The sequence below is a fragment of the Cydia amplana genome, chromosome 14 (genome assembly GCF_948474715.1).
Source record: "Cydia amplana chromosome 14, ilCydAmpl1.1, whole genome shotgun sequence".
NCBI lineage: Eukaryota > Metazoa > Arthropoda > Insecta > Lepidoptera > Tortricidae > Cydia > Cydia amplana.
The window spans coordinates 10,083,862-10,099,238 of record NC_086082.1 but is presented as its reverse complement, the minus strand read 5'-3'; the positions used below and the strand labels follow the sequence as shown (position 1 = coordinate 10,099,238).

At 39.3% G+C, this 15,377-nt stretch overlaps 1 protein-coding gene across 1 annotated transcript in view; it reads left to right on the top strand.

The window, feature by feature from the left end:
* The window catches only part of LOC134654136 (dual 3',5'-cyclic-AMP and -GMP phosphodiesterase 11-like), a 207,290-nt gene extending 198,814 nt beyond the window's left edge, over nucleotides 1-8,476 (top strand). Inside the window, exons 13-20 of the mRNA XM_063509585.1 lie at nucleotides 686-835; nucleotides 1,564-1,614; nucleotides 2,403-2,657; nucleotides 3,060-3,169; nucleotides 4,659-4,847; nucleotides 6,132-6,360; nucleotides 6,768-6,851; nucleotides 7,884-8,476. Of these exons, the coding sequence (XP_063365655.1) occupies nucleotides 686-835; nucleotides 1,564-1,614; nucleotides 2,403-2,657; nucleotides 3,060-3,169; nucleotides 4,659-4,847; nucleotides 6,132-6,360; nucleotides 6,768-6,851; nucleotides 7,884-8,201 (1,386 nt within the window). The 3' untranslated portion in view covers nucleotides 8,202-8,476. The remainder of the gene's footprint in view (nucleotides 1-685; nucleotides 836-1,563; nucleotides 1,615-2,402; nucleotides 2,658-3,059; nucleotides 3,170-4,658; nucleotides 4,848-6,131; nucleotides 6,361-6,767; nucleotides 6,852-7,883) is intronic.
* Nucleotides 8,477-15,377: the final 6,901 nt, after the last annotated feature.

The following is a 15,377-nucleotide window of genomic DNA, read 5'->3' as shown; positions in this document are numbered from 1 at the left end:
CAAAGGACTCCTCAGAAATAACCGTAAGCGATAGGCCTTGTGATTTGGGATCGCATTTCATATCTGCTGGCATGATCCGAGTGGTCGTAAATAAACCTAATTTATATGCACAGCAGCGTAATAAATATCTAGGCACTAGATCCTAAAAGCCTTTGGAGAACGAAATGCTTGGATTCTGAGTATTTATCATACAGAAAATATGCTTTAGCGCATTTCATTACGATATTTTGACGTGGAAATCTTTTAACGTCCAGTTTATGAGAAGTATTTGCGATATTACTTCTAAAGAGAGCTATTAAAATCTGTCTAATGATTAAAGTTTCATATAGCAAGTCTCATGTAAGATTTATGCTAATAATACATTCCATTAATGTAACACTATTACAATAATGGAATGTAATATTTTATAAGAACATCGTTAGCTATTCTTGGCATGACGTGAACGCGGCTTATGGAATGTGTATATTATCACAAAGCAGATTTAAAGTTAGGTCTTGGTGACCTATCAAAACTGTACTTTTTATAGTTATACAGATGTGGATATCCACCATTATCATCACATCATAGTCAAAAAATGGCCGCTGCTGCTGGATAAAAACTTGTCCCAGAAAACTTCACGTGGACCATTATTTATAAACTTATAATCCTTTTTTTTTGTAAACCCCAAATTTCTGTTTGATTACAGTTAATAAATAAATTCGATGAGCTGCTGTTCACGAAGAACGACGAGAACTTCGTGGAGGCGTTCGCGATATTCTGCGGGATGGGTATCCACAACACGCATATGTACGAGAAGGCCATCACGGCCATGGCCAAGCAGAGCGTTACTCTTGACGTGAGTTCTTTTTCCATTCATACCCTTTCCCACAGATTATACGAATAGCAGGTACTTATCTCTTAGTGTAAGGCCTGAGTGGACGCTCAAAGCGGAGCGTTCGGCGGGGCGTGCAGCGTGGCGTCGGGCTCACAAGTGATTTGAGCAGCGTGCACTAAGGCCGCTCCTATACGCTTGCATTTAACATGCACGCCGCACGCCCCGCCCCGCTGTACGCCCAAAATGAGCGTCCACTCAGGCCTTACACTTACTATAGAAGTGGATACTTAGTTTTAAATACCTACTCAATAATGCAATAGGGTGACTTTGAACACGCGGGTCGATGATCGCACGCGCCGGCGACTCAACGCTAGGGTTGACTACGCGCGGAATAAATTTGCCTTTTCTCTGCCTTTTTATAGGTAGTTATAGATACACATACTACAGGTCACATCATCATAGCCATGATGGTGAAGCAAAGCGTTACGAGTAATTAAAAAAGTTTCTGCTAAATCTAGCTTTGCCGACAGCAGAGCTCTACTGCGCTCGATTTTTAAAATTAGTTTTGTAGAAAAATGAAGATCGATTTTCGCTTGGTTGGAGGCTTTACGGTTTCCTTCACAATTCGCTCGCTAGTTCTTAAAATAGAATGCTTTTAAAATTCTAATTTACCAGACTTCTTAGGTGCGTTAAGAAAATAATTCAGATGACAAAATAACACATTTTCACTTCAACAAATTTGGTTTCAGGTTTTAAGTTACCATGCATCCGCTACAATAGATGATGCACAGCGGTTACGAGTAAGTAATGTAATTGACTTTTTTTTCATTTTTATTCGCTTTGCAAAACATGCTTTTTTTAACTATAATTTAGTTGTGTATGAAATATTAATACGGCATGATCATCCATTACCTATCGCTCCTTCTATCTTTCCTATCTCCTTCCTACGTTTAAATTAGCAGTAATCAATTGGGTGCTCTATCAATAGCTAAATATGTAAAAAGACTGGCGATGCTACTAATTAAATTAAGATCGTAGAGTCAGCTGCAGAGAAAAGGTACTACCCCTAATTATAAGTGTGTATGCAGGGATGGTACCTTTTGTCTGCACCTGTATATTCAACCGAAGAAATTGTTAAGTTTTTAGCCTTTTATCCTAGGTACTGCTGCTGATTTTCTTCGATGATCGATGGACCTTATTAACAGTTATTACAAAAGGCATGGGTCCACAGATGTACACCAGTTAACAGTGTGGGCGATGGTACAAGTCTAAGTCAACTATACAAATTATTTATCAGGGTTTTAACGATTGTACCACTTTTCTTATGAATTCGATTTACAGGACAATCCATATTAATTCTAATAGAACTGAATAAAATTGATTTATTTGGTAGTAACTAGTCATTTTCTTAAATTAGGTAGGTACAGTCACGCTCCGTGATTGTTACGCCATTTAGGGTTCTAACTAAATTGGACATTCCATAGCGTATGTATGGAACAACAAATTTAGCTAGGACCCTAAATGGCGTAACAATCACGGAGCGTGACTGTACATTTGCGTCATCATTTACTCGTAGTTATATTTCCAGACGCTAAGGATAGCCTCGTCGGCGCACTTCTGTCTCCACGAGCTGGAGTTCGACGATATCCACATGAGCGATGACGACACACTAACCGCTTGTCTGCGCATGTTCCTGGACCTGGACTTTGTGGAGCGGTTCCACATCGACTACAGCGTGCTGTGCAGGTGGCTACTCAGCGTTAAGAAGAACTACCGGAACGTGACTTATCATAATTGGAGACACGCTTTTAACGTCGCGCAGATGATGTTCGCTATTTTAACTGTGAGTTACTTTCTTTTATATGAGGTTCGACTTATCATCTTACTCTTAGACCTGGACTTTGTGGAGCGGTTCCACATCGACTACAGCGTGCTGTGTCGGTGGGTGGCTGCTCAGCGTTAAGAAGAACTACCGGAACGTGACTTATCATAATTGGAGACACGCTTTTAACGTCGCGCAGATGATGTTCGCTATTTTAACTGTGAGTTACTTTAAATGACGTAAACACTGTTACTGTTGATAGTATCTACTATATATAATATATCTACTATAATATCTACTATATAAGTACATGCAAACCTTCTGTAAACACTGCCTCTCCTCATTTCTCTCTCTCTCTCTCGAGTTACATTATAAACAAACGTTTATAAATAATTTTAATGCAATGGCGCCATTTAATTCCAGGAAACCCAATGGTGGAAGATTTTCGGCGAGCTGGAGTGCCTGGCTCTGATCATCGGCTGCTTATGCCACGACCTTGATCACCGAGGGACCAATAACTCTTTCCAGATCAAGTGAGTTGCGGTATTGCTTTTTTTAACTGATTTATAACATTGTACTTAAGAGTACAAGCCTCAATTAGTTCATTTATGTTATATCTCTTTCTTACTAGTAGGTACCTATATAAGTCAAAATGACTAATTGAGGCTTAGTGCAGTTATGAATAACGCCAATAATTCCGGCCGAAGTCATTAATATGTGTACTTACATATTTGTGACCCCGACTGTACATCAATATGAAAAGTACGCACAAGGAGCAATTTCCTTATGCGTAAATACTTGTAACAAATAACTTGTGATGATCGAATTTAAACTGTTGTGAGACATACTAACATTGAATAATTTTACGGTTTAGACTCACTTATTTTAAGTCACTCGCGCGACATGTTTCGTGGCTCACCTAGGCTCTGGTCTCCTTTCTCAAGCACTAACAGTGCGAGCAGCGTTCACGACGGTTGTTAGTGCTTGAGAAAGGAGACCTAGGCTCTCCGAAACATGTCGCGCGAGTGACTTAAAAACAAGTGAGTCTAAACCGTAAAATTATTCAAACTTGTGATGATGTTATTGTGTAGGTATACAATAAGCACGGTGCAGAAGCGTATTATTCCGCTTACTTTGCTATTTGAAACGTGTAACAGCTATCGATTTTGTATAATGGACGAGGATTTTGTTCTTTTTGAGAACAGCCTTTTACAGGTTTTCCCTTTGTTGAGTTTTTATAAAACATTTTATAACAAAAGCTTAATTGTTCAAGAATAATTATGGATTACAGACTATCAAACCTTTTAGTGTTCGTCCCACTCATCCATCTATAGATAGAAACGTTCCAGGATTAGATCATCTGCCGTATTCGAACTTCAAGATATTCACAAGAGACGTACTAGATCCATTTTAGATACGTTATAGTTTAGATATCAATCAACTAGTTCTCTTTTGCAACGCAATTCGGGCAACCAATGTCACTTTTACGTGAGATAGAGTTAGATATCTATTAGATGTGAATTGGATCTCTAAGTCATATCCTGTGGAAATCGTTCAAGAGTATCTCCAGAATCGCGCAAATATCAAATTTGACAGGTTAGATCTTAAACATATCGTTATCGTATCTTGGTGATGTCTAAAAGATATCTATTTTAAAATCCGAATCGGGCCCCTAGTCGATTTAATATTAATTTATCAATACCTAATAACGAGCCCCTTTGTTCTCTGTCTTTTGATCAATTAAATTCTTTGTAATAGATCCCTAATATTATTTCTCGATATAATGAATGCCTTTGCACTTTTGTTAATTAGTTTTACCCGACTAAAGCGAAAGCCGAAAGGAAGGATGATTTCTCGACATATTTTATATTACATATGTTTCACCGTACCATTGAAATTACTGCAATGATGAATGACAGATTCTCTTTCTACGAAAAGCATTAAACAAATTCCACTGAAACTGGTCATCGCTCTATAACCAAATTGCGAAAGTTTATTAAAGAGTAAACTTATTATTTCCAGAGCATCGTCACCCCTAGCGCAGCTGTATTCGACGTCCACCATGGAACACCATCACTTCGACCAGTGCCTGATGATCCTCAACTCACCTGGCAATCAGATACTGTCCCATCTGTCTTCAGATGATTATGAGAAGGTCGTCAAGGTGCTTGAAGACGCGATCCTGTCGACAGACCTGGCGGTATACTTTAGGTAATTTACTTATATATTTTAAGTCTACAAAAAAGAAAGACAATACGTTGTTTTCATAATTGGTGGAAGACTTAACGAGATGTGGAAGAATCGCAATACAATACTCTTTATTGCACATCTCAAAATTACCACGCAGAAAGTTTAATCAATAGAGTCAAGTGTGGAGACCATTTCGAGCAGTGCGTGGATGATTTTTTAGGGTTCCGTACCCAAAGGGTAAAAACGGGACCCTATTACTAAGACTCCGCTGTCCGTCCGTCCGTCCGTCCGTCTGTCACCAGGCTGTATCTCACGAACCGTGATAGCTAGACAGTTGAAATTTTCACAGATGATGTATTTCTGTTGCCGCTATAACAACAAATACTAAAAACAGAATAAAATAAAGATTTAAGTGGGGCTCCCATACAACAAACGTGATTTTTGACCGAAGTTAAGCAACGTCGGGCGGGGTCAGTACTTGGATGGGTGACCGTTTTTTTGCTTTATTTTTTGTTGATGGTGCGGAACCCTTCGTGCGCGAGTCCGACTCGCACTTGGCCGGTTTTTAATTCTCCCGAGACTTTAGGTAATAGTATAAATATAACACCACAATGAAAGGGCTGAATGAAGTGGAGCGAGGCCAGAAGGGTCGTTGAAGATAGGAAGGCGTAGCGTGAGCTTGTGAAGGCCCTTTGCACCCTGTGCTTCTTGCCTCTGCCTTAGGACAACAACAATATCCACAATGATATTCCGCCCCATCGAGCAGTATCTGATCTCTCTCTCAACTCGTTTAACAATAAGATCTTGTTCCAGAGAATAAAATAGTAGACGTAGCAAATAGCGTAATAGCTTACGAACTACCTTAGTTGTACAAACCTAGTGAGTGAGACAAAATGAGCAAAATGGGATTTTGCTCACTCAGTGAGCAAAATGCGATTTTGCTCACTGTTTTTAAGTAGCAAAGTACCCTTGTTCGAGCTGCTGAGGTGAAAATGTAATTGTTGGTATATCTTAAGAAAACATGAGTGAATAGAGGTAAGTGATGAAGAAGGAATACATTTTTCGGGTTCTCTAATATGTTCTCACTGCTGAGGTGAAAAGTTTTGTGAACTACGCGAGATCAAAGTTATTTACATCTCGTACGCTTTTGAGTCCCTTACTACGCTCAAGATTCTAAATTAGATTCACTCGCTACGCTCGTGAACCTAGTATAGAATCTTTCGCTTGCACGGGACTCAAAATAAGCACTCGAAGAAATATCAAACTTTGATCTCTTGTTGTACAAATAACTATTTCATATTTCAGCAAACGCACGTCTTTCATTGAGCTGGTGGAGCAGGAGCGTTCAGTGACCGTGGAGTGGGGCGAGTGCGAAGACAGGCGCGGCCTGCTGCGCGCCATGCTCATGACCGCCTGCGACCTGGCGGCCATCACCAAGCCCTGGCCTGTAGAGAGGCGTGTAGCGGCGCTAGTGGCTGGAGAGTTCTTCAGACAGGGGGATCTTGAGCGGCAGAACTTGAACTTGACTCCTATTGTAAGTACAATATGGTTCATTTTACCTTATGTTCATAACCACCTGGCAGCTATAGCCAAACCCTCTGCTTTAGTGGCTGGAGAGTACTTGATATGGGTCTACTAATGTAAGTGACATACGGTCGACTTTACCTTGCTAATGACCGCCTGCGACTTGGCAACCATCACCAAACCCTGGCCAGTCGTGAGACATGAATTTGACTCTTATTGTATGGTGGTCGACGTTATTGAACCCGCCGTCGAGAGGGTCGAGGAAAACATTGGGCCACATATTATAACTGTGACTCGCAGTATCATTCGATATTTTGTAAATCCTTGCAGTCCGCAAGGATCTTTTTATGGTTATGGTGACTTACATAATAAAAATATATGATTTGTGTATAATATTTTTCTCTCTCATCATTTCAGGATTTGATGAATCGGGATAAAGAAGATGAGCTGCCGGCCATGCAAGTCAAATTTATCGACACAATCTGCATGCCTATTTATGAGGTAAACTATAAACTAGCCAATCATTCTAAGATGTTAGCGTTTTTTTCTTTTGCTCTTTCTACTCTGAACCCGAGTTCCCGACTTCCCAAGTCAGTAAATATTTTTTCTCAAAAATGGACGGCAAAGTCGACGTTGCCGGTTAAAAAATAGGTCGCGAAGTGCGTAGTTTATGGTCATTCAAAAAATTAAAAAGTTAAAAACATTGCAGTCTCGATTTCGGGACTGCAATGTCGCATACAAATTCCATTATTTAACGAGTTCCAAACTTTTTAAAACTTTAAATGGCCATATCAAATGAAGGCATAGGTCCCTTAAACAGCCAAACAGATGATCAGCACTTATTATTATAAAGCCTATAACAGACTATCGCACCGCACCGCGACCTTGGAGCGTCGCACCCATAAGTGAGAGCGAGAAACAGATATCTCTTTCTCGCTCTCACTTATGGGTGCGACGCTCCAAGGTCGCGGTGCGGTGCGATAGTCTGTTACAGGCTTAATGTTGGTACCGCGACTATTTAGGTGTCTCAAATAGGTTGGCGTATTTTCAGCAGAAAAATACACTTCTTTTTTTTTTTAAAGGCGGCAAGCAAATTTTTTTAATGGTTGTATATTTTTCTGTAAAAATTAGAACGTTGCTTCTGTAAGTTCTGTAAAATATTTCTATTTCTTGCACCATTTTTGAGAAAAGCACTATATATGACTCGGCTGGAAGGCTACTTGCTGGCTTCGGATTCAATTAAACGGACTCCCAAGGTCGTCCGTTTAAAACGAATCCTCAGCCTGCAAGTAGCTACTTCCGAACCTCGACAATAATGTACTATTAACTTCTAGCCGCTCGGACATCAAAACTTGCCAAGAGAAATGCAATTTTGATCAGTCAAAATGAAGATTCAAAATATAATGCAACCTTTTTAACGCCTCTGGGCGACTAGAGGTTAATAAATATGATTTGTATTACCCCTAAAAATATTTTATAATCCTGAAAAGAGAACTTGAACTAAGTATATAATATTTTATATCTCATTTCCAGGCGTTCGCAGTCCTATCGCCGAGCCTACAGCCGATGCTAGACCGAGTCAAAAGCAACCGAGCGCACTGGATCGAGCTCTCCAATAACGACAAGAACGACTACATGGACAAGGAGCCAGAAAGAGACAAGTCCAGCCTCAGCTCCCACGTCGAGGACACCGATACGTACGAGGGAGACAGCAGCGGCGCTGTCAGCTTGTCTTCAGAGACTAATTTCAAGTATGAAAACCTCGAAAACCCAGTCGTAGGGCTGCTGGCCAACAACGCGCTCGCGCTCACTAATCAGGGTAAATTCAATAACGTGAATGACGTCAACTGAGACGCGTTCGATGTTTCGAAGGCCAATAGAGAAGCCAAATCGTCCAATTAGATAGCTTAGCGTAAGATCCGTATCCCGCACAGCATGAGACTTTCGTATTTTTAATTTTACTTTCAACCAGCGATTTCTGTAATTCGTTAAATGTAAATCGATGTTCCTATTGGTCTGACTGGGAGGTATATTTCACATGGCGGGCGTAGAAACAGATGTGTGATATTTATGTAGTAAATAGTTGATATAGTCAAATGAATTTCCGATAACGCATGGCGTTTAATGTAACTTGTCACCTGTCGCTGCACTATTTTTGTACACTTCATTTTACTAACTTTTAATAAAAAAGTAATATACTTCGAAGTCTGTAACTATGTATTAAATTTTACTCGGTAGAAATGATAACAAAATAACTTCTATTTCATTGTATTTATGATGATAAAACTTCGAAATCGAAGGGTTTATCGTGAGATACGACTGCATGAAATTTACGGTGCCCAATGAGTTTTTAGTCGAAATATAACTGAATGACATTTATTGTTTACTAGATTTTAAGTATCGTAACGTGTCAAACATAAATGACCAAGAAACCAAAAAGTCTTATTGTACTAAATTATTATTATTGTTTTTGAATTCACTCCGTAATCTTTGAGTATTACGAATGAATTTCGGTACTGTTGTTTTAAAATTTAGTTTAGATGGAGCATATCGAACGATAGATTGTTTAAAAATGTAAATTATCTACTAGCACAATGTAAATAATAATCAAGAATGTTACTAACAAAATAATCTTCACTGAGTACTTATTTGCGCTTGGGCATTTTTTGTCAAAATCGTTAAATGTTAAAGTGCCGAAATGGCGTCTGGATCGTAAATATGTCTGCCTTCATATTAGGCTTGACGCGATTAATTTCTTACTTTGGTTTAGTCAAGCCATCGTGAAGTGCTAATAAATGGCACACCACCACTTGACATTTGACGAGTTTTGACACAAAAGGCCGCAGCGCTTATTTTTATGTTCGGGTCTGAATGGGACCGGGAAAACTTTGTCTATCTTGTCCTTAAGGAACAGTGGCCTCGCAGGTTTAGTTACAGGACATCCAAGGAGTTGTATTTCTAGTTGAATCCAGTGTTGGTAACGACTCGTGACCTTGAAGTGCTTTTTTTTGCGTTCTTAATGTTCTTTTAAAACGCATTGTTTTTTACTTGCGATTCACTGCCACGGTTTTTTTTACTAAATATTAGAGGCAATTAGACGAAACTTTGATATTCAATATTCGCGGTAGCGTCCCTGTGACTGAGTGAATGTGAACGTAGACTCGTGAGACTCGAGTCATTACCAACTCTAGTTTGAATCCGCATATTTTCTTATTACCTCATTAAGGGGTGATTTAGACGGCGCGCAAACTCGTAAGCGATTTTAGTTACATTGCGGACTGTTGGTTACGTCCAATTCAACCGACCAATCAAAACCCGCAATGTACTTAATGAAACTCGAATGCGAGTTCTCGCATCGTCTAAATGAGCCCTTAAATCGCTAAAAGTTGTTAGACAGTTACGGTACCCTATAATCCATTCCAATCTTTGTACCTACCTTAAACCATTCGTGTTGTCTATGTCGGCGGCCGATCGTAAAATCAGACAGATCATGAAATTAGGCATATCGTGAATCGTGAAAATCATTGTCTCGTTCCCAGAGTCGACGGAGCCCCGCTATCGGGACTCCTATTTCAGGACAGTTTGTCCTTCGGGCATTTGAAGCAACCTAACGAATTTATCATACCTATCTATTGGTTTAATGTGACTACCGTCAACACATTACACAGGAACTCTACTATTGGCCTGATTTTACGATCGGCCGCCGACATCTATATGGCCGATTTTTTAAACGATATAAGACCTACTAATAAAGGGCGTACGTACCGAGGACACAAATCGTGGAATTGGCCCGTAGTAAATTAAAATTGTCAATTAACGTAAAGTTAATACAAGTTAGAATGTATTTAGCACTTTTTCTGTAAATTTATTTCGTGCTTTGTCCAAATAAATTAATGATTGTCATTGTAATTCCTGATAAATCTTATAATCAAAATGGTTTTCGAGTTATATGAAAACTTTAATGTACTTACTCATTCCATGTCAAAATAGTAATTCTTAAAGTTTAATCTGGCTTATTTCCTCTAAACAATACAAGACTTTGACCAATTTGTTCCGTAAAGGAAAATATGCAAAGAAAATATTTTCTATTTGGAATATCTCTCTATAAGCATTAGGCGTTTTTATATATTAAACACTCGATCGCTTGTAATTTAATGGAACATCTGAAAAATATACGTAGAAATTTGTTGACCATATTTGACCGTTCAGATGTGTTCCTCTTTTGGGGTGCTAATGCATTCGAGCGCGGTTAATATTTAATCGTATGGCATGCATAAAGAAGGACAATCAGAGTATAGCTTTGAGGTCGCTAAGCCAGGTAACCAGCTCAGGCGGGACTGAGTCCAAATCTTCAGCTGGTCCAGAATACGAGTTAAGGGGACAGCGTTGGAGTATATGATCTGTGGTCTGCTTTTCCTGACCGCACTCGCAGAGTGGAGAATCTTTCCAACCCCATTTGTATGTCAGCGAATTACAGCGGCCATGCCCGGTTCTTAGCCTATTTAGGCGACACCAAAGTTTGCGAGGGAGGTTAAACCCTTTTCGAGCGCGGTTATCACATGGGAGTTATTTTATTTTACTAGACAGTGCATTTTTCGTGCGTAAGCATATTATTGTCTTATTTTCATGGTAAAACTGAATTTTGCCATGGATTGGCTACATTTCATGATCGAAGGTGTTTAATACATACCAACGCCCTAAATATTTTACATGAAGAAAATCTCAAATTAATTGTGGTAATAAACTATGTACAACTATAATGTTAAGATTGCTGTAAGTATTATTAGAAGTAACTAGACAATTAATAATTGTAATTCACTAAATGGTACGTTATCTATGAAAAGGGACCTTATTGTCGATGGCGCTTACGCCGCAAAGCGTCAGGCGGCATTGTATTTATATCGGAGCATCGTTAATGGTGGCGTAAAAGCCATCGACAATAAGGTCCCTTTTCATTGATAATGCCCCAAATGAAGAGTTGTATGGTGTGTGAATATGGAGGTTGTTTGGTTCCAAACAAAAATGTTATTTATTTATGATTAAACGAAATTTTAAATACTATGTTTTATTATTGTCATGGATTATGATGATGATGGATGAGGATGAGGGCAGCGAGTATTCTCTCTGGATAGGTATTGATATTCTGGAAAATATTATTATACAATTTGATGTCATACCATAATGATATATTATTTATTTGTTTCGTGTTTTAACCGTGGTACTACCACGGCTTTTGTACCACAGGGGACCACGGGTAATTTTTTTAAATCAAACAGCCTAAGGACTATGGAAAGAAAACTCGCTTTCATTAAAAAAAAACTGCATCGAAATCGGTCCAACCGTTGGAGAGCTACGATGTCACAGACAGACAGACAGACATTGGCGTCAAATATATAAGTAGTTAACATCCCTCTATACCATTTAATATGTTTTATAGTGATAATATAAACAATAAAGAAATACGTTCAAGATCGGACGCGTTTGTCTAGCTAGACTAATCATTTATAAGGTCCCTTTTTATTATAGTTTTTCGTAAATAACTCTTAAACGGTGGCCCGCGAATGTTCTATTACATAAGTAATCTACGTAAAGTTTTCTACAAAAAAGATTCAGTACACTTTTTCGCTGGGATCAATATATAAAAATATATTAAAGTGGGAAAGTCACGTATAATTTGTTCCATGGTCGTTTTTTTTTAGTTTTTCGTAAATAACTCCTAAACGGTAGCCCACAGCAAAAAATTATCTTTTACGTAAATAATCTATTTGAGATTTCTTATAAAATAAATGCTATTTTTTTCGCTGGGATCAACATTTTTCCGACGAAGGTACTTTTAGTATCTTGTTAATTACACCATTCCGTACAACTATGCCAAAATTTGCTTATACACCGCATATTATTTCCGCTGTAATTCCTTCGTTTAGTGGCCTACTAGGCATAGGCAGAGCCGGATTAAGCGTGTCGGGGCCCCTAGGCAGTGCAATGCTCGGGGCCCCCTTATAGTCAATTCTGCATACATAATGTTCAGTATAGGGAAGTAAGTTTTCGGTTTTAATTTCAACCTTCAGGTGTCGGTTGAGCCGATCCGAACAAGCCGAGCGATGTGTTTTTCGCTAGGTAGTTTAATATTTTGCGAGGTTGAACAGCGATTGTCCGACCGTAAGACCATACGCTGAGCCACATGATTAAAATTAAACTATTAATAATGATTTTCCATGTATGTACAGGGCCAACCAGCAAAAAACGCGAGCGCAGCGAGCGCGAATTTTTTTGGAAAAAAATTGTGAGAGCGTGTTAGAAAGGCCGGGCCGGCCCTAAAAATTCGAAGTTCCCCAGTGAGGCGAGCTTTCATGCGAGGTCAAAACCGTGCTTCAGGACAAGCTCAGCTGGAGCACAGATGCCAACGAATGTCCATTGTATTAAAAAGCGAGACCGCAGGCCGAGCTTGGCGCAGCGAGACCAAAGGCTAAGCTGAAGAAGAGGAGATTTGGAAGACAAACCAAAAATTGAGGTAGCCTCACTTTTACTGAAGGTCGAGCTCAGCAATCTCCACATTACTTAACAAGCCCAAAGCGTACTTATAACCAGCGAGGTGAGCTTTCATGCGAGGCAAAAGGCCAAGCTTCTGAAATCAATGTTGATATTTGTTAAAAAGCAGACGCCGAGGATCGAGCTGTAAGAAAGCAGCGTTCAGCGCTCTAACACGAACCAATCGTCAAATGTTACCCAACAATAATATGTGTCATATGTACAAGAGTTACTCGGAGGGCCGAAGTTCCATTGATGAGGTTTTAGGCCCTCAGGAGCCTGAAATACGTGCTCGACATTACATACTTTAAAAGCTATAAAATAACGTAATTTACATAATCATCTAATGATTGTGTGTCTGAGAAACTGATATTGGACATTAGGTACCATACATTTTTTTTTAATTTTGACCATAAAGAACAAATATTTTTATTTGGCGCGCGTGGGGCCCCCTAGCCGAGGCGGGGCCCATAGGCAGTTGCCTACTCTGCCTTAGGGTTAATCCGGCCCTGGGCATAGGCATCATTATCATCATCATCATTTTAGCCTTCGCGCCTCGGTCGCCCACTGCTGAGCATAGGCCTCTCTTCGTGTACGCCACTTGTCCCGGTCCTGTGCTATTAGTCTCATCCAAAAGTGCTCCGCGATACTTCGAACGTCATCCACCCAACGAGCCATCGGACGCCAGGCGCTTCTTTCATCCGTAAGCGGCCACCAATCCGTCAACATTTTGGTCCACCTGCCTTGCACCTGCCATCACTCTGCCTAGCAACATGTCCCGCCCAACTCCACTTAAGCTTGGCAATGACGTCACCGGCATAGGCACGTTTGAGAAACGCAGTAATCAGCGCCATCTGCCGAATATTAACAAAAGAGGGACGTTAGGTAACTGTAACTACTTGGCAACTACAAACCCTTCACGTGTATCCAGGAATATTGCTTTCAAAAGTTAGAAAGTATTTCGTCGGAAAAATGTAAGATGGCGCTTTACTTTTATTCCCAACCAGTGAATCGGTAACCACTTCGTAATTAACTTAAATACTGTTCTTAAACCCCGACAGTTATCATTATTAATGTTATAATTAAAGTTTTTTCAACGTTTACTAATTTCATACGTTACAAATAATCAGAATAATTACCTACATTTAATCACACTCAGTGTTAGCTTGTTGCGAGTGTATAATGGACAAGTAGTGACGATTCGAGTGCTAAGAATAACAGCGGTGCGGGTAGTTTAGAAACTATTTAGAATTTAACTACTTCACTGCCGTGACGCCAAAATAAAAGTAATGCATGCGAATGGGTAAGTTTTCCTATGTTTTGATTATTAAATTACAGACCACAGGTACGTTTTATTTGAAGGAAGGATTACCTACTTAAATAATTGATTTGCTTTGCTGGTAAGCTGGAGTAAATAACTTACTTACTTTTATTCGCATTTGTGATAGCGTTAAAAGATACTAAAATAAAATTACATGTATAATGCCCGACCTACTAGCTTTGCTACTAGGTATACCTAATCGTCATGATTTTGAACTAAAAAAACAATGACCAATGATGATATCACTAAGTACAAGAGTTGATGGCATGATCATAAAATCATAATATTAAATGGTAATATTTGTATTATAAGGGGGCAAACTTGTTTAACTCCTGGTCGTGGCAATTGGAATCTGCAGAATCCAATTGACAATTGAACCACGAACGTAGCGAGTGGTTTGAATAATGGAATATTGAGGATTACAAGGCACCAGGGTTAAACAAGCAAAACAAATGAAATACAAAAAAATTCACCACATCAAAGCGAGGAAATCAACTACATAACAATCAAAATGAACGCTATTAAGTGAAGGGGGGACGCTATTCTTATTATGGGGTTAGAGTAGGTACATAATAGATAGATGATACGCGTTGAGTCCAATACTTTGGGGATGCAATTAACAGACAGCAATAAAACTATTGAATGCAATAAACTTATAGTCATATTTTATTTAAGAAACACCAACGGTCAAATTCGTATTTTAAATTTATCTGAAACTGATTTTGTATGTGTACCACGCCCAAAACCTTAAGTTTTCGGGGTGCGTCTAAATAATTCAGTAATTTATTGACTGACTTCTGAATAGCGTCGTAGACGTGACTCACACGACCTTTTTATAGCAATTTTTTAGGGCTCTAGGAATTCTAATGGTCTCACGAAGCCAACGCAAATACTCTATCTCTTTCTAATGTAAATAATTAAAACGGAGCAGCTGTGGAGCGCGACCGGCGTAGGTGCAGTAACAATGCCGAATGACAATTTGGAACGACGCGTGTTGGATAAAAGCCAATCAAACAGTTTTATTTTAATTTAACTAGTCGGCTGTTTAACGCATCGATCGCAAGTAAGCGCTCTACTTTTCTAAAACAGATTGTTTATTAAAATGTACACCTCGCAGTTTCCCGCCAACATTTCCATCAATAACACTGCGCATGTTACTACCGCACGTGTCTGGCTCT